Consider the following 20,000-nt stretch of genomic DNA (forward strand, 5'->3'; position numbering starts at 1 on the left):
CTGCCCAGTCAGTGTCTGGGCTGTGTCTCTCCTCTCCTCTATGTCAGCAGAGTGGAACTCTCGAGGCCCCACTGCCACAGTGTCACTCAAAACACCTGAATAAGTCAGGACCGCGTGTTATTATCACAGTCTCACACGAGCACCCAGCCCACTCCACACCCCTGTGTCTGCATGGGGATGAGGGATGGTGGTAGCATCCTGTGCATCATCCGCTCATTAATGAGCGAACCCCAGATGACCACTCTGCACAAGCACATCTGCGTGCCGTGAAGTTGTGGCAATTTGTTATGATCTGTGACTGTTTGTGTGCCTGTGTGTGTGTGTGTCGGTGTGCCTGTGTGTGTGCGGCCGTGTGTGTTGGGTTGCGGGGTGATTAGGGCTGGCCCCTGCCGCGGGGTAATCTCTCCTGGCTGGCCCTGCGTGTTTGATGCTGGGTGGACGGGTCTGGAGCCTGCCGCTCATTAGCGCTGGTGGCTCCTGTGATGTGCTGCTGACCGCGTGATGTGCTGCTTGACTCTCACACTCCCCGAGATGGAGGGGGAGAGGGGAAGGCAGGGCGCTGGAACCAAGAGCCGCACTCCGCCTCACCGGCTCACCTAGTTTTGAAGTCAGGCTCTTGATCTTTCTTTCTTCTCTTTGCCACATAGTGCATCCCTTTTTTTAAACTTCTCTCACTCTTGCTCAAATTCATATATAATATTCATTGCCATTACTGTGTAACAGGTCTGCCAACGCAGTGTAAAGGACATACATGTCACTCAAACAAAGGCGCTTGACTACTTGAAATCTCTCTGTCCTTTTTTCGCTCTCTCTCTCTCTCTCTCTCTCTCTCTCTGTCTCTGTCTCTGTCCTCCACTCTTTTTTTTTCCCCCTCAGGAGTTGGAGCAGGAGCTGGCCAGTGTGAAGCAGCAGGTGTGTGCCGCTGAGGCGCGCGTGTGTGACCTCTCCGTCCAGCTGAGCAGCCGAGAGCAGGAGCTCACTCAGAAGGAGCAATGTGTGGCCCAGCTCAGGTGAGACCCTGGGCCTCCCTACAGCCAGCCAATCAGCTTCTGCATGGGCCACCCACCATATGAGTTGTGCATGAGTGAGAATGAGCCTGAGCTGGTGGAGACGCTCCCTTGCTTCTTGCTCAGCAGCTGTGCATTGGGATTGAAATGTGTCTGGCATCTAGTCTGTGCAGTTAGCTGCAGGGATGATGGCTTAGTTTTGATAGCTGTCTGCTCGTTAAATTGGGCCATGCTGAGTTCTGGAGCACACTAGGTAAGGAGAAATATCTGCCCAGCTCCAATTTGAGGCAGGCTGGCGACACACGCACACACACACACACACACACACACACACACACACACACACACACACACACACACTCACACACTCGTTGGCGCTCATCCCCGGCCATCTGATAAGCCCTGCATACTTGATGTGCTTTGGAGAAGGAAAAAGAAACCACTCAGGATTCGGTAAAGCTTCTGTCGATATGATAAAAATGTTGGGAACTATAGAGTCTTAGCAGTAATCTCTCGTATTGCTGCTCGTGTGCTTAACATGTCAGTCACACAATGAAGACAGTAGACCTCGTCCCTGTAAGCCCTTTTGTACAGAGGGAACAGTTTCTATAAACGCAGGAACCTTTTCAGGAAATCAGTTTTTTGCATCTTTATTGCCACCACAGACATGAGGACGTGTTTTTTGTTTTTAGGAATCTAGTTCAGACAGCATGCTTAGTACCTCAGGAGCAGGTCATTTCCTGAGTTGTAAAATCTACTGAATGGAGTTACTGCACTGAACTGTACTGGTTGTTTAGAGAATTATAGAATCATGTGATGCAAAAATACAGTCTGATTGAGGAAAGATCAACCCAGTCACAGTAAATAGCCAGAATGACAAAACATAGAAAACATTGAAGAGGCAAAACCTAACCTGAATGTAAAGAGAAACTATGACTCTGAATTTGTCTCTGATAATCAACTGCAAAACTAATTGTGTGTATAAAAACTGAAAAGCAAAAGCCAACCGTCCTGAAGTGACTCAGAGAAAGCACTCACAAACACACACACATTAGTATTCAACTCCCCGAGCTCGTCACTCACTCCCCATGTATAGCTTGTTCATGGTGCTCGCGGTCCGGTGGAGGAAAACAACCAGAACTCTCTTGGCAACTGTGCTGCTGTTGTTCCAAACTATTTTTACTTTCTCCACTGATTTCCTCACTTGGACAACTCCCGATGTGGCAGATACAGTTTCACTGTGGTAGTGAGGGTTGTGTCCAGTTTGTGTATTTTGTGCATTTCATTTGTGTGAACAGTAGTGCATTTCTTTGTGTGTGTGTGTGTGTGTGTGTGTGTGTGTGTGTGTGTGTGTGTGTGTGTGTGTGTGTGTGTGTGTGTGTGTGTGTGTGTGTGTGTGTGTGTGTGTGTGTGTGTGTGTGTGTGTGTGTGTGTGTGTGTGTGTGTGTGTGTGTGTGTGTGTGTGTGTGTGTGTGTGTGTGTGTGTGTGTGTGTGTGTGTGTGTGTGTGTGTGTGTGTGTGTGTGTGTGTGTGTGTGTGTGTGTGTGTGTGTGTGTGTGCGTGCGTGTGTGTGTCTTGGCAGGCATGAGCTGCAGGGGCTGCAGGCTCTGTACAGTCAGAGTGTGGAGCATGCAGGTGAGCAGGCGCAGCTAATCCAGCAGCTGGAGGGCCTTAACCTGGACACCCAGAGAGTGCTGCGCAGCCAAGAGCAGGCCCACACCGCAGACACCGTTTCCTACCACAAGGTGTGTGTCCATGTCTGTATGTGTGTGTGTGTCTGTGTTTTTCTGTGTGTTTGTGTGTGTGTGTGTGTGTGTGTGTGTTTATGTCTGTGTGGATGGATGAGTCAATGAGTCACTGAATTTGCCTTGGTCAGCAGCCCTCTCCCCCCAGCCTTGCACCCCCATGCCAACTTTCCAGATGATCTTAGCATCTGTCCTCCCGATGCAGCACTTTGCCATAGGAACCCCGTGAAGAGCAATCCTGTGCTCCACTGCATGGCTTTTGTTTCTCATCTGACATTTCTCAGTGTGTTAAGTCCATCACATTGCTTTTTTCTCTCTTTTTTCCCCTTCATTTCCCTCTGTTTTGGCTGTGTGTGTGTGTGTGTGTGTGTGTGTGTGTGTGTGTGTGTGTGTGTGTGTGTGTGTGTGTGTGTGTGTGTGTGTGTGTGTGTGTCTGTGTCTGTGTCTGTGTCTGTGTCTGTGTCTGTGTCTGTGTGTGTGTGTGTGTGTGTGTGTGTGTACACTTGCTTATTTGTGTGTGTGAATGGTTGGTGTGTGTGACCACAGCTCTATTCAGAACTCTGCGTGACCCACCGGGCGCTGGTGTGTAACGAGTCTCAGCTCCGGGAGAGAGAGGCAGGCCTGAGCACGCAGCTCCGCGAGAGGGACCAGCAGCTCCGCGAGAGGGACCAGCAGCTCCAGCAGCTTCAGGAACAGCTACAGCAGCTCCAAGTGGAGCTCCAACAACAACAGCAGCAGCAGCAGCAGCAGCCAGCCCCCCTACCAGCCCAGCAGCCGAGGCAGAGCAGCTCCACCACAGTCTGCACGCAGACCAGGCAGACCAACTCCCAGCACTTTGAGGTGAGTCCACACACGCGGTGCACACGAGAGCTATTTACACCACGCTCGCTCCCCAGTAAGTGGCCCTCACCGCCCAGCGCTCACCACCCCCACCGTGGCAGTCACCGCCGCCCCGGCCCACGCAGGCCTCGTTCCACCCTGGTGGTTTATTTACACAGAGCGCGCCGGCCCCGCAGATACCCAGTAAGGCTGGCCGCTCAGGCCCGACTGATCCACCCATCGCCCGCCCGCCGCCAGCAGACCCCCCACTCTGCCGTGACCTGACACCCATCCAGCCTGGATCCTGTGCCACGCTTCCATTTCTCCAGCCTAACGAGCTGCCCTGGTATCGCCAGTGGCTCTCTTCCAGCAGGACTTACGCATGCATGCGGCAGCTCTCGCCCTCTTCATCCTCCTCCTCCTCCTCCTCTTGCCTTCGTGTCTTTCACATAATGACATGAGTGATGTGTGTGTGTGTGTGTGTGTGTGTGTGTGTGTGTGTGTGTGTGTGTGTGTTTGTGTGTGTGTGTGTTCTTTCCCTCCTCATAGTCTCATTACTGTCGGGAGTGAAGTGTATTTCAGAAGCGTTGTAATGACCTGCACCCAGCTGTATTTAAGCCCTTCTGGTTTAGTATGGCAGGAGGTGCCCGCAAGTAATTGGACCACAGTGAAGCGACTGCCCTGAGAGTCCGAGAGCCGTTGTAAGCATGTTTTATGCTCCTTCCTGGGGATCGGATCCTCCACGTCTCCACCCCCAGCAGGCAAACACTCCCCCACCCTTACCCCACCTGCTCTCTTTAGGCCCAGAGGGGTTTTGGTTGACAAGAATATACAATTCTTATCAATGATGAACCTAATGTCTATCTCTCCAAGACCTCTCTTATTAGGTGGTGCTGGTATTTGACAGGAATGGATTAGGCGATGCCTTGCACATTCATGTAGCGGAGGGTTGAAGAAGCTGGTGATCTGATCATTACCGGGCTACCACCACAGGGAAGTCAGAGGCTCGTCCTGAGCGTTCGAGTCAGAGGCTCGTCCGGAGCGCTCAGCTGCCGTCTGCACTGCTTAATCAGGACAGCGCTTTAATGCAGCCAGTGCTGAAATATGAATGGATCACTTAGCGCGTATTAATTACGAGGGGAACGCTGCATAGCTGTGTTTAATTACTCCGATCTGTAGGGCTGGGTTCCAGACATCATGTATGCACGCACATGTGTGTGTGCTTTTCTCTGTGTGTGTGTGATCGTATGTATTCGTCTGTCTACCAACATAAGGAGGCAGATCACATAGTTTTTGGCGAGCGGTAATAATCAACGCATGGCTTATCCTGAGATGTGATGCCTGGCGTTAATATTAAATCGTGTTTACTGAACACATGTAGCCGCTGCCTAGCTGCTTTGTTTCTTAACTTTTTTTACCCGCCGACATCAAAGTTAACAGATCAGGTATCCCAAGGCAGAGCGCAGTCAGGAGGGCTTTCCGTTCCCTGGCTATAATTGCACTGACAGGGGTGTGTATTCCAGCGTAATCTGAAATTCTGTAACAACTTCCTAGCCGAACACCTGTTAAATTCTAATGCACAGGTTGTTAGGGAGGCTTTATTTTAATTTTAAATGTTTGGAAGTTACCGATGGAGATGATCAAAGTGCTGATCGCTGGGGGAGAGTGTGAGAGAAAGACAGACAGGCAGAGAGTAAGGGAGAGAGACAGACGAGTGTGGCGAGGCACAGATCTCATTTGAATAAGGGGGAGCGATGGCTTTGAACACTGTGGCACAGAGGAGGGGAAGGAGGGAGAGAGAGAGGGAGGAAGGAAGGAGGGAGGTCTGGAGAAAAATGAGAGTGGAACCCACCAGTGCCAATTGTGTGGTTTGTTATTGCATGTTAATATGGGGGCCAGTCAGTCAGAGATGAACTCCGCAGCATGGACAACTATAGTAGATTTTGGGAACTCCTTGACCTGTGTGTGTATGTGCATACAGTTTGCATACTTTTGTGCATTATTAAAAATGTGTGATTTGTTTGAATGTAACTGTGCTTGTTACACATTTTGTGGAAAGCATCCCTCTGTGTTTATTTTGCTTATGAAAGAAACTATTTTCTTTCCCTTTCTTATTTGTAGACTACATATTTCTAGAGTTTTTATGACTGAGTGTTTGTCTCAAGTGACACACACACACACACACAGACGCACACACTATAAATGTGTGTTATGCGTGTGCAACTTTAGCCTGTCAGTCTGTGTTGTTTAGGTCTAACTTTGTGTTTGTAAGTTGTGTGTGTGTGTGTGTGTGTGTGTGTGTGTGTGTGTGGGTGGGTGGAGGGGGGAAGTTACATGGACCGTGTGTGTCCATGCGCATCTGGAGTCTTGGCCATGCAAGAGATGAGGGATAGCAGGCTAACATGGACTCCTGCCCATCTAGCTGAAGGGCCTGGCGGTCCATCCAGTAGACCAGGTGATGTCGACCGCTGTCCGGAGCTGGTGCCAGGTGGGCAGCTGCTGTACCAAGTGGAGGGCAATCGGGGAATCTCCCCAAACGTGGCCTTTGGCTCGGCAGACCCGATGACCCAGCCCAGCGTGGAGCCACATGTGCCATCTCTGTGGCTTAGCATGGATTAGCATCCATTAAACACACACACACCTCAGGCCTTATCTGGCTGTGTGCTCACCGGCACCAAGTCATTAATCTGACTCTGCCTGCCTGCTGCTCCCAGCTCAGGTTTAACGGAGGTTCTAAGTGAAGTGAAAGTGTGTTTTGTGTAGAACTCTGTCGCTCTAACCCAGCTAAGACTGCCTCTCTGAGCTCTAGAGTCTGTTGCTGTGAGATTCCAGTTCTCCACAATCCACTCCATCTCCACCAAACTTGACTTCAGAAGCTTCTTTGTCTGTGACGCTGTGGATCTGCACTAGCCCTCTGCTTTCATATATTCCCCCCCGTAAGATCTCAAACAGTCAGCCCAGGTGATAAAAGTTGTACCCCTTTTTCTTGTTTTCTGTCTTTTTTTTCCCCTTCCTCCCTCGCTCTCTCTCTCTCTCTCCCCGCCGCTTCCAGCGCGTGGCTGGGTAGCCAGGAGACCCCGCGCGGTCCCTGAGCCACTGAGCAGGGTTTTCAACATCTGCCTGGGCCGCCGTTATTACTGTGGGTGAATCCAGACCTGTCAGATGTATAATTGAAGTGTCAGCCCCTCGTGCCCACGCTGCCTGTTATGTGGGGTCATGTTTAGATGAGGAGATGTGTTTCTTTTGATCATCATCATCATCACGCTCCAAACTGGATCCTCCAGCATACTGAGTGAGCGAGCGGTGTGGCTGGGGTTTTTAAATGATCCGGCCCCGCAGTCACGCGCGGTAGGACAGCAGCTCACCACAGTCCACGTTTGGTGGGTAAATTCACAGCTTCCCTCTCAAATTTAATTTGATTACACACAAATATTTCAAGTTAGTTTATACAGCATTTAAGTCAGTTTATTTGAAAACGTAGGTGTGGAGTAAAACGAGTAAATTGATTGATTAGGCTGGTGTGATGTGGCTGAAAGAAAACCGTTTTAATTAGAATGACTTCAAAGATGTTTAAAGGTTCAGTGTTCCAATGTGAAAATGAAGATTCCTCTAAACCTAAAATTGTCTCATATATTGGAAATGAATTGAAAGGGGGAAGTGTCATCTCTGTGTATTATATACTATGAGGTGTTTTTCAGGCAAGGTGTTCTTTTTTCCCCCCATTTGTTCACAATTCAGAGGGCCTGGACATACTGTAAGCACCCACAAAAAAGCCTTGACACAAATTTGACGAATACTGCTTATTTGCCATGGTTTTGCGTTCCATCTAGTCCAGAAGATATTTATTTATTTATTTATTTATTTATTTATTTATTTATTTATTTATTTATTTATTACAACAAAAATATTTACTGTACCTTTAAGATGTGCTGGTTGAATATATATTCTTACCGGTGTTCACAATAGTGATTCATTTAATTTTAGATTTAATTTTCCCATTTAGCCAAACAAAATATTGAAACCAAAGACATTTTAATCTTGTTTTGCTCTTAGCTCTGTATCTTATAAGTGGACCTTTGTCCATTTGAACTTGTGCAATTCTGTATGTAATGTCTATATAATCTGCTGCTCGCTGCCTGCGTCTTCATCTCTGTGGCTTTCTCCTCGGTCATAATTTGGTTAGCAGGAGGGTGCTGCACCTTCAGACAGAGACGCGCTCCCCCTAATCCTTTAGACGGTAATGATAGGGGCTCCAGTCTTATTTTTCTAATAGCTCAAGTGGTCTCATTAGATCAGAGCGCTGTGTACTGAAGCTCATTAATGAAGCTCAGCCATGTGCTTAAGGCCCACAGGTCAGCCACACACACACACGCACACACTGTCCCTCTGCTGAGGCACTTTCACGGCAGGCCCCAGCCACCAGCCGCCTCTCACACCCCCCCCCCCCCCCGCTCTGTGTAAAACATCCAAACACACAACACAGATGTGCATCTCACCCCAGTGCACACCACACGCTGCTTAAAACATACATGTGCTTTTGAATTATACACACGTGCATAATTTATGCACACATGTACTGACACTCATGCATTTTAATACCCGTTCAGTAACACTTGTATATCTTTCAAGCACATCGACTGTAATTTCAAATCAAATATGGATACATGCATATTTGCACCATCACAACATGTTTGTGATTTTTATACCCTTGTATCCTGGCACAGAGTGGCACTTCTACCCCCCCCGGTGCCCACACAAGCCCCTATTTAACCAGCTCCGCTCTCCCCCGCCCCCAACCCAGGTCCTCTACCACCTCTGCCCCACTCCGCTGGCGTTACACAGATGTGAGATGCCTGATTATAGCGGCTCCATAATTAACAGTGATCAGATTTGTTTTGTGGTATAAATGGTGCATGTGTCGAGCATTAGTCTGCCGCGCGCCCGCCCGGCTCCCGTCCGCTGTGCGCAGCTCGCCCTCATTGGCATGCAGCTGGCGGGGCCCGTCGGCAGACGGGTCACGAGCGTCAGGGAGCGCAATCACAAGCCCCCTCCATATGTTCCCCTCGCCTCTACAGCGGGACCACGCGCGCCAGAGAACCTCCCCAAAGAACCTAATCGCGTTCGGTAATTACAGCGCACAGCTCTTTCTCTCTCTCTCTCTTCCCCTCTCTCTCTCTCGCGCGCTCTCACCCCTCCCCTCCCTCTCTTTTTCTGGCTCTTTCTTTCTCTTTCCCTCTCCTCCCTCCCTGCTTTGCTCCCTTTCTCCTCTCCTGGCTGGAAATGAGTAGGGAAGCTGAAGTACTCCCTCATCAGATCATTTGTAAATTGCTTTACGTGGCTGATGCCGAACTCAGTTGGTTTTCGACTGCTTGAAATTATAAATAATTGTAACAGATGCGGCAATATGGCCGGCCTCCAATAAACGAGGCCCCTGATAATTTGGCCGACCCCTCTGACAGGCCAATTTAATAAAATGTGAACAAAATCTTCACGCTAATAATTTATCATCCCTTCTCCCCATTGGTTAAACTTAATTACCCTGGCAGTTAACAAGGTCACACCCAGATGCCAAGCCGACTGTAGTTCTGATAATGCAATCAGGAATGGAGAGGTGATGACAGTAGTGTTGTTTCTTTCATTATGCCTTTTCTCGGTGACAACAACAGAAAAGCACAGGTGTCAAGTCATACCTGTCAGTCGACAGCAATTATGTGCCACCACCTTCTGCTCCGTTATTTTTAAAAACTGTGAGAGTTATGGAGAGATGCCAGATGCCAGAAAGAGTGAAACGGTATTGGATAGTGAAGGACTGGTCTCGTCTCTGCTGGAGAGAGCAGAGGGCTCGGCCTCAGTTTAAAGGCACTTGGTGAACTACTCAGAACATTTGTAGATTACATCATGTGCTCTGTACATAATGTGGCTGGACATCCTTTACATTTATCCCTAACTTGCCTCCCTACAGCAGAACATGGTAGAAGTGATTTGATTGATGGCCACATTGTTTGCAGTATCACACCCCTAGTACCTGTCGTTAGTTCTGTACCACATCTATACAGTAATAGTGTTTTTCTCTCTTCTTTAATTCTATATTTTGTATTTTTTCCTCTCCCTCCATCTCTCTGAGATCCTCCACTTCTCTTCTCCCTCCATCTCTCTGAGATCCTCTACTGCTCTTCTCCCCCTCTCTCTGTAACCTGGTCTGATTGGCCTGGGTTCATGTGTGTGTGTTCGTGTTGTGAGGTCTGGAGTTTCTTAATTGACTGGCTGCTCGGACATGATAAATAGGTTGGCGGTGACAGGCTGCTGTCCACTGGGCTCTGGTCAGCTGTCACCTGTCCCTGGGGCAGTCATGTGTCCTACACTCTATATTCAACCTTGAGTCTGGCTAACCTTCAACCTTCACCCTAACCATCTGTATTTTTTTTTAGAAATGTCACTTGCTTAATGCTTATTTTGTGCCTAATTTTAGATCAGTATTGTAAAGAGTATTGAATCAGCATTTACTTTTTTCAGTCTCTTACTTGTGAATTAAGTATAACATACTGTCAGTAATATATAGCAAAAACATACATGTAAATGTAAATCAGGTTTATAGGCCAAGTTTACTTACGTATACAAGGAATTTGGTCTCTGCATTTATCCCATTGTGAATGAGTGATTACTACCGGTCTGATTTTTTTACATGAATTTTAAACGTGAACAGGAACAACAACTGATAAAATGTTTAATAGTTGCAGAGTGCATAATTCTAGTTGTAAATAGCTGAAAGATATAACATATTTCACAGGTGCTGATAAGAGACAGGGAAGGGGCATAGTAATTGGCTGAAGATATAACATACAACCAGATGTAACATGACTAACCAGCTTTTTTAGTCACATGTCTGTGTTGTCCAGCTGGATAATTTTATTTGCTGGAGTACGCTTCGTAATTTTTGTTTTTGGCTGGGTGCATGCAACTTTTTTACAGTTTTTTTCAACTGCTTACACACATCTTTGCTTGTCACACAATTTTCTAAACATGTCTTTCAAACACTATAACCCTGCACCAAATATGCAAAACCATACACTTATTAGTGCTTGACTCAGTTTTCAATTTCCTAAAACACATTTTGCAAAACACCACACACAATTTTCTACCTAATACACAAACATCTAACAGGAAGAATCGTTTTTCAAACACAACCACTTATTCACTCTCAATCCTCAATGTACAAACACTCATTACTTTACTGAACACCATCTGATCATTGCCTTAGTATAGGCCTATGAATAGATATATTCTTTATACTGTATAGGTATAGACCCTTTCAATCTGATTTCAATCGGACTTCCGGTTGAAATGTCCAGAACCAATGCAGATACTTTGAAATAAAAATGAATTGGACTGTATAGCGCAATGTTCTACAAAAAGTCGACTTTACGTAACATTTTTCTTTTTTCTTTTTGTTTGTCCCCAAGTTACCATTACAGTAACTAGAGTAACAATGTTGTTTTCTGTTCCTCCGGAAACGCACATGTTTGCAGTTGAAAGGGTCCATAGGCCTATGAATACATACACCCAATTGACCCCCCCATCCAACACACACACACACACACACATACACACAGTAATACATTCTCTTTGGAAAAAGCAATTTGATAGTCAGTAATTTCTATCTTTGGAAATAGAGTAATTTCTGTCTTTGACAAAATCAGCTTTTTCAAAACTCCATGTACATCTAGTGGTAATTGTTTTTGCTTCCTTTTTTTCTTGTTGGCTGTAACATATTGTTTTCACAACAGCAAATGATTTGGGAAAAATCACTACTTTTGGTTTCAATATTGATGCTGACTATGTTTACTGTGTATTTCAAACTTCTCTCTGTATGACTTTCACTCTTGTATGGAAATATACAAAGAAGCCCATAAAAGACAGAAGAGCTTTAGGTTTTGAGCAACAGTGTGTACATGATGCATCTAAAATGTCATATTATGACAAAAGTGTTTATAATGTGAGGCGAATGTTTGCTTTAAAGAGGTGTTTTATGACATTTTGAATGTTGCGTGTCATTTTGCTGGAGATTTGAGGCATTTTCCATTTTGTGTGAACAATTGTGGGTTTTGTGTGTAGAGTTAGAGGCAGCCGTGGCCTACTGATTAGCGCTTTGGACTTGTAACCGGAGGGTTGCCGGTTCGAACCCTGACCAGTAGGCACGGCTGAAGTGCCCTTGAGCAAGGCACCTACAGTAACCCCTCACTGCTCCCCGAGCGCCGCTGTTGTTGCAGGCAGCTCACTGCGCCGGGATTAGTGTGTGCTTCACCTCACTGTGTGTTCACTGTGTGCTGAGTGTGTTTCACTAATTCATGGATTGGGATAAATTCAGAAACCAAATTTCCCCCACGGGATCAAAAGAGTACTTATACTTAGTTTTGAAAAATAGACACAGAGTTTTGAAAATGTGTGTAACAGTTGTAAAAAACTGTAACTGTGGTTTGTTTAGACCTGCTATGTTTTTTTTGTGTGTGTGTGTGTATGTGTGTGCTAAATCTTGATCACTCCATTTATTTCTGGTTCTCCCATTTTGTACCTGTCCTGTTGTCGTGATGTTCTGTGTGTAAGTACACCTGTAGGGACCTTGGCCCTAAAACACTCTCTCCTGCCTTACAGCAGCTCCGGCTGGAGCCGAGGCTGGACGCGGCTGAAGGAGAGCAGGACCTCCGCGGGGCTCTGGAGGTCCAGGGCCAGACTCCACTCCCACAGCCCCAGCCAGGAGAGCCTCCAGGGGGCCCCAGCCACAGCGAGTGCCCTGGACCCAAGAGCCGACAGTCACGGGGAATGCAGGTATGATATCAACAGTGTCTGTCTGACCCTCCATTCAGTACACTGTGATGCTCACAGTAGAGGGTGGGGGGTGGCAGAGAGGGTGGGAGAGAGAGAGACAAAACAAAAGAGAGAGAGAGCAAGAGAGAGAGAGAGAGATGCAAAAAAATGAGACAGACAGAGAGTGAGCACATTAATCATGTGATGGAGCAGAAGTGTCCTCCCCTGCCTCCTGCTGTGTCCAGGCAAGCCTGCCATGAAGGTTTTCACGCATGCCTGGGGCCTAAATGGCTTGAAATCTCCCTATCAGTGTGTTCATAACAAACACTCCTTTTCTACGTCTCCACGACAGAAAGTCTTTGCAATCCAGCATTATCTCTGTGTGTTGATTGTTGGAATTGGAGAGTTGTGTGGATGTTGTGCTACTGTGTGCCCTCTGTATGTGCATTTCATGGGTTGTGTGCATATTTAATCAGGGCAGTGTTTATATTTGTCTAAACATTGCTTGGGGCACAAGGACCTCTACAGACCATGAGCTGCCTTTGATGTCGTCTTGAGTGTGCTTACCTGACACTCAGCCACTTTAAAGACACACAAACTCCATTAGTCAAATCTGCTGCGCCCTGCCTCAACCACTGAGCCTTATTGGATGAGACGGGGGTTGCCATGGTCACGAGGGAGTCCACCCGCTCCCCCGGCCCCCCCAAAACGGGCAGCCCGTCCTCCTGTCTTTACCCTACTCCCATAAGGCACCTCAGCATGTGGCCAGGAGGAAGAGCTATTTCAGGAGCCGCTGCAGCCAGGCATGACCACCCAGCTGGTGACTCATGTCCTCTATAGGCTGCTGGGTTTGGCTGCTCTCTGAGGAAAGCAGCACAGTCAAATTATATGTGCGACTTCTGGATAAATCGGCTATATATTATAGACATGAAAGTGTCTCAAAGTGTTTTTGGGTCACGATAATCATAAATGGAGAAAAAGGCCATATCTCTGAGATGGGAAATAATCAGGAACTGAAGTGGCAATTGTTGATGCCCACACCCAGTCCTACTTTAGCCATACCAGTTGTCATCACATAGCATAGCATAGATCTGTCGCCATACACGTGTTGCATGTCAGTATACTTTTTTCCCCATCCTTCATGTCTAAGTCAAGTGTTTGATCTGTGGGGGTTCACCGTGTGCTCCTAGATGACGAGTTATTTCAGGTGCTCTTGAATACAGTATTTCTGCTGGATTTACTCACCCACCCAGACCACTGCTCTCCTCTTGGCTTGTGGTCGTGCTTGTGTCAGTCACCCAGCCCTCTGCCCCCCCCCCACACACCACGGTCCGTGTGTGTGTGTGTGTGTGTGTGTGTGTGTGTGTGTGTGTGTGTGTGCGTGCGTGTGCTTGGGGGGGGGGATTATATATGGGCTATACGTCTACACTCATACAGTACTCCCATTCAGCCACCACAGGGCAGGGAAGAGCCGGGTCACAGCCACACACAAGATATGACAGAGCTGCCACTATAAAGACAGCCATTGATGTTTTCCCCACCCAACCCCATCCTCTACTAACTGTGTGTGTGTGTGTGTGTGTGTGTGTATATGTATGTGAGTGAAATGGTATGGTATGCATGTATTTATAAGAATGACTATGTAGGGTTGACCTTCAGCTCCCTCTTGTGCATATGGATTGAGCATGCCTGTGTGTGTGTTAGCTGCTAGCCAGCTGCTGGCCTGCTGTGTGAGGTCTTGAGAGTGGCTGGGTGGAGGCCCTGAGCAGGAGAAGGTCTGCAGGGCCTCCATCACTCCTCCACCATCCAGCCCCGTGTCACACCTGGTCCAGGGGGCACACACGGGCCGTGTCCCTCAGTTTGACTTCTGACACAGATAGAAGTCACCCTGCACCACTATGAGCAGGGAGTGCTCTCTCTCTCTCTCTCTCACTCTCACTCTTTCTCTCTCTCTCTCTCTCACTCTTTCTTTCTCTCTTTCTCTCTTTCTTTCTTTCTTTCTTTCTTTCTCTCTCTTTCTTTCTTTCACTCTCTCTCTCTCTCTGTTAAATGAACAAGCAAACATGTTGCAAAATGTAAAACCGATGAAGTGGATTTCTGCACTGCCATCACAATGTATGCACTGAGTGAATTAGGTGAGGAAATGGTTCATTCTACCCTTGGTGAGAGGATTGGAATGTCCTTTACCAGTGAACAAGTATGTTTTTGAATTGACTGGTCAGGAAGGGTCTCAGAATGTGCTCTATAAAAATCAAGACAAACTATGGATTAAGAGAATGCCTAAAGGTGAACTAGCACCGCACTTCAGGTTTCTTCTTTGCTTAGGTAATTGACAACAGTGGTTGTGTTCTATGGGTTCAATAGCTTATCAGCATGTTATATTACATAAACAGCAAGCAGTTATGGAATGTCTGAACTCAATGCTTGTCAGCATTGTCAAGAGTTGAAATATTGCATCTACAGTAGATGTTTCTGTGGGGTCATCTTATAGAAGATATTACTTGATCAGTTACATACGTTACTGCCCACTGGGGTGCATTCATTATCACCGGCCAAGGGTCAGCGATGCAGACACAAGGCAGATAAATTAATTTAGTTGTTTGTGTCGGGGCTTACGAGAATAATTAGGTGACCCTGATGGATACCTTATGTTACAGAGGGGAACTTTTACTCTGAACTTAACTATAGATCACTGTCAGCGCATGTCATCAGCATTCCCCAATGTTTGTGTCAGCATCAATTTAGATTGATGCTTTAATCATGTGCGGCTATCGGCATGCGTACCTGTGTCTTCTGGATGCCCTCCACAGAGCTCTCCCATTGCACATCAGATCTCCCCGGTCTCCTAGTGAACACCCAGTGGCTCCCCGGCCTCCCGGCCGGGCTCACCTGCTCACCTGCTCACCACCTGGGCGTCTGTTGTGCTGCTCCCTCCTGTGCCGCCATCTAGCCACTCCTGCCCACGTCCAGACCTTTGGCTGTAGCTTGTGCTGAGGTTTCCCAGCAGGCCGCAGTCTCCTTGTGAGAGCCTCTCACCCTTCTCCTCTCCTCTCCTCTCCTCTCCTCTCACAGGACCACCTCCTCTCCTCTCACCACCTCCTCTCCTCTCCTCTCCTGCCTGGTCTCTCCTCCTATTGTCCTATCAAGAGCAGCACAGGGCCCTGCCAGGGCAATTAGAGGTGCCCCCCTCCTTCTCACACACACTCCTCTCTCTCTCTCTCTCTCTCACACACACACACACACACCTCAGGTAATGAGGCCGGCCTCGCTCGGCAGTCGGCAGCCCTTTAGTCTTCCCTAATGGGACGTCATTATTGTCAAAGAAACAATGTAAATGTAAATGAACACTCTCATTAGTCGGATACAGGGGAGAGCAGCTCCTCTACTGCACCAGGCTGGGAGGGCTGCTGCTCGCTTCTCCTCTGGCATCCTGTTTGTTTTCCCGCTTTGTGTGTATGCATGTGTGTGTGTGTGTGTGTGTGTGTGTGTTTAATGGTACATGTGGTTATGTGGGGGTTAAACATTCACGGGTTATTGAGGTTAGTGTTTAGAGCTGATTGGCTGTGCCCTGTGCTCTCCTTTTCCCAGGATGCATTGGGGCGGCGCTCCAGGTCCCTGTCCCCGCGGAACAGCAGCCGAGTGGCTGTGGAGGAGGAGGAGGAGGAGGTGGAGGCCAAGATCCAGAGGCTGCAGGAGCTGCTCGCGCTTAAGGTGTGGAGGAGGCACCAGCACATCTCCTATTCACCACTTCATCATTCTCTCTTTCTCTCTATCCCCCTCTTTCTCTCTTCTTTCTTCTCTACACTCGCTTTTGTATTCTCAATTCTGTATGATCCTTCTCTGTATCTTCTTTTATATCCAATAGAGGCTACCTTCTCAGTGGCTGTGTGTTTGTGTGTGTGTGTGTGCGTGTGCGTGTGCGTGTGTGTACGTGTGTGCGTGCGTGCGTGTGTGCGCGCGCGTGTGTGCGCGCGTGTGTGTGTGTGTGTGTGTTTGTGTGTGTGTGTGTATGTGTGTGTGTGTGTGTGTGTGCGTGTGCGTGTGTGTGTGTGTGCTGGTGTCTTATTGGCCTGTGATCACTATGACCCTCCTCATATGTCCCCTCATGTGTGAATGTCACAGCACCTCTGGGAAAGAAGCAGGAGCCATCTGAGCATCTCTTCTCATTCTCCCTTTTTCTACCTCTCTCTCTCTCTCTCTTTTCTCATCCTCCCCGTCTCTACCTCTCCTCTCCTCTCGTCTCGTCTCGTCTCGTCTCGTCTCGTCTCCTCTCCTCCTGCTACAGAGTTGCTCAGACACCCTCTCCTTCTCCTTTTCCGCTCAGTCCTGATGGCTCAATTATTATCCCCCTGCAGCAATTACAGCCTGACCGATAGAATGCCTCCGAGAGCCTCACCCACTCCCACGCCGCACCTAACTGCACCTTGGCCTGGGAGGATGGCATTCTTGTGTGTGTGTGTGTGTGTGTGTGTGTAGCGGTGTATAATCCAGATGCCAGGCTGATGGCTAATGAGGCTTTGTGTTGAGGGGGTGAAGTGGAGTTTACGGAGTTGGTGGCATGAGGCTGTTAGCAGATGCAGGCGGAAGGACCAGAGGACATAGACGGCTCCCTTCCCCTCTCTGCACAAAGAGGCCGTTGTTAGGCTGACCGGTGCCTCCTTAGTGACCTTTTCTAGCCCATACCCACTCACTCACAAACTCTCTCTCTCTCTCTCTCTCATTCTCACTCACATACATACACACACATACACATACATACGCACATTCATTCACACACAGTCCTCCAGAAACACACTCGGCGTCAGCGAAAGCAATGAAGCAGCAGGAGAGGAGCTGCTTGAGTGCGTGTGTGCTGCAGGAACTGCACTCTGTCTCAACCCATCAGCTCCTTCACTCCTTTGACCTTCATTCTCGCTCTCTTTCACCCTCACCCTCTCCTATCTCTCTCTCTAAATCTCTCTCTCTCTCTCTTACCAACTGCTAGAGCGGTGGATGGGAGACAGACAGCACACCCTCCCCTCCTCTCCTCTCCTCCTCTCTCCTCTCCTCTCCTCTCTCCTCCGCTCCTCTCTTCTCCACCCTTTAGACAGATTGGGCAGGCATGGTGTGTGGCCATCATTCGCGTCTCCTGTAGCGGTGAGCAGTAAAGACGCTACCACAGGTCATCTCTCTAATTAACACCCCTTTCTCTGCAGGGCTCGTGTACCTCTTACACTGAACTGAAGTCTGTCAAGTGCTTCCCTTACTGGCGCCACCGCCACTCTACAGAACCACGGCCTTAACGTTTACACGATCTGCCATTTGGACCCTCTGCCTCGTCCCTCTATGAAATGCAGATGTTTTATTTCTTACTAAAGGCATGCAGAAAATATATATTTTTATGTGAAGTTCTGTTTTTTGTTAGCAGAGTTGATTTCAGAGTCCTTCCAGCTGTAGTAAGCTGTAAGGACTGGTATTGATTGGGGGGAGGGTGCTCTGCCCTGGCCAGAAGTGTGGATCTTGCATGAAGGGCCCTGCAAATGCTATGATGTGGCTAATGCCCTGTCACTCTGACACGGAGAAGCAGCCGATCAATCTGTCTGCTGACCAGCCTCTCCTCTCCCTTCTCCTCTCCTCTGGCCCAGCCTCCTTCATTAGAGACCAGTTGTGTTTGTGTGTGTGTGTGTGTGTGTGTGTTTTATAATTTTCCAGTTGTGTTTGTGTGTGTGTGTGTGTGTGTTTCATAATTTTTTTTTTCCTTCACGGGTTTTTTTGTTGAAGGGTTTTAGTGTGTGTCCTCTCTTGTGAATCTGGGAGCAGTAAATCCATACTTGTCACATTGGCGGCTGGCCTCTGCCTGGCGTGTTCTCTTTGTCCTTGTTAATAATAACAGGGTTCAGGGCCCCGCATTTCCCTCCCGGCAGGGCTGCCGTGTCATAGCAGCGGTAAACAAGCTTCCCTCCCTTCAAAAAGCCGCTCGACAAGTCTCCCAGCCCTGGCCACTCAAGCAGAAAGCAGCCCCTCGCCTTGTTTCCCTCACTGCTCGCTGCCAGCTAAGGTCAGAATAATAGGGGGCCTTTCTTGTCAGGAAAATCTATATGTTCACCTCTGAAAAGTCCCATGTAATCTCTGGCCTTTTCTCCCCCCCCCCTCCCTCCACTGACGGCGCCCTCCCCACCCCTCCCTTCGTCCGTGCTTTTCGTCGTCTTTTTTTTTTTAATGGCTGGCAGGCTAAGGCCAGTATTTGCTGGCGATTTTGGGTGGGATGGGGGGGGGGGGGGGGGGGGTGTAACCTCGCTCAGTGGGCGCCCCCATGCTGTGGGGCGCGTGGTCGGTGTGGGCTCGTCGCCCGCTCCCCATTGGCTGCCCGCTGACACGGCGGCCTGTGATTATGTCCCAGGTGCCAGGGTCAGTATGGAGGCTCGCATCACCGCCTGCCAGCCCGCCTGCAGCACAGGGAGGGGAGGACTGCAGTGCACACAGATCCTCAACTAGGAGCCAAACTTTTTCACATGCTTCTCAAAGTGCAGAAGGGATGAGAAAAGCTCTATATTATGTATAGTGAATATAAATATTTTTTGGAATGTATGAGATGAGTTGAGATGAGTTGACTCATTTAGCTATTTTAATGTTTTTGAGTAAAGAATTCTGTTTAATATGTTCTGAAGGTAATATTTTTTTAATTTATAATATCTTTATGCCCGGAGCTAAAAAACAAGGCACCATAAACAATGATCTCAAGTGTGTGTCTGTCTGTGCCCATGTGCGCATGTGTGTCTGTGTGTGTGTGTCTGTGCGCATGTGTGTGTGTGCGTGCGTGTGTGTGTGTGTGCTCCAGACTGAAGAGAACGAGGCGCTGAGGAAGGCCCATGACAAGCGTCAGGAGCGTCTGCGTCTGATCCAGACCCATTACAGGAGTCTACGAGAGCAGCTGAGGCAGGCCGAGGAGGCCCAGGGCAAGTGAGTAGCCAATCACCTCTCAGCACAGATTGACTGACAGCTATGTGCCTGTTGTGGCTGTTTTGGTTTGTTTGGGTTTATTAGGACCATGGTCCTATACTATGAAGCAAGTTCAACATGCCCAGATTTTCTTTTCAACCACAGTCACCCATAAGTTTCGTCACGACAGTAGTTATCGTTAAGTTGCTTACTGGTTATGAATGAGTTCACATAAAAGATACGGTGTTTGGCACCAGATGACCGCCTGGAGGTGGCGATTTTTCTACAGAGAACAATAATAATAATAATAAAATGAGTGAAAGAGCTGCAGGCTCATAACAGTGTGCTGCTCCAGGGTACATGCCCAATTTAGTGTCTTCAGGTCTGTTGTGTTAGTGGTCGTGTCTCCCAGAATACACCGGCGTCTGTTCCAAAGTGGTCTGTCTTACTTTGGAGGGAAAAGGCAAGGTAGAGATGGACATGAAAAGAGAATGGGGAAAAATATTTCTTCTTGCCAGACCTGCCTTTATGTGCTAAGATCCGGTTGTCAGTGGGGTGATGCAGAAAATGTGACTGAGATTTCCCTGGTTCCCTCTCTCCTCACCTCTCACGCCTTTTAAAGGGAACTAATGGGAGTGTATGTTAAGTATTCACATGGGATGCAAGTGTTGACCTTGTCAGCTGTGCTCTCCCTGGGTTAATTAAAGAA

General features: G+C 48.1%; 1 protein-coding gene across 1 annotated transcript in view; it reads left to right on the plus strand.

Annotated features, from left to right (window-relative positions):
- Positions 1–20,000, plus strand: part of cntln (centlein, centrosomal protein) — a 75,909-nt gene that overhangs the window by 9,304 nt on the left and 46,605 nt on the right. Inside the window, exons 7-12 of the mRNA XM_076294766.1 lie at positions 877–1,010; positions 2,590–2,752; positions 3,299–3,592; positions 12,221–12,394; positions 15,962–16,084; positions 19,191–19,312. Coding sequence (XP_076150881.1) covers positions 877–1,010; positions 2,590–2,752; positions 3,299–3,592; positions 12,221–12,394; positions 15,962–16,084; positions 19,191–19,312 — 1,010 coding nt within the window. The remainder of the gene's footprint in view (positions 1–876; positions 1,011–2,589; positions 2,753–3,298; positions 3,593–12,220; positions 12,395–15,961; positions 16,085–19,190; positions 19,313–20,000) is intronic.

Source organism: Alosa pseudoharengus, unplaced genomic scaffold, assembly GCF_046254945.1.
Source record: "Alosa pseudoharengus isolate Yale_2024_CS ecotype anadromous, Long Island Sound unplaced genomic scaffold, YU_APseudo_1.1 YU_APseudo_1.1_scf_2, whole genome shotgun sequence".
Lineage (NCBI taxonomy): Eukaryota > Metazoa > Chordata > Actinopteri > Clupeiformes > Clupeidae > Alosa > Alosa pseudoharengus.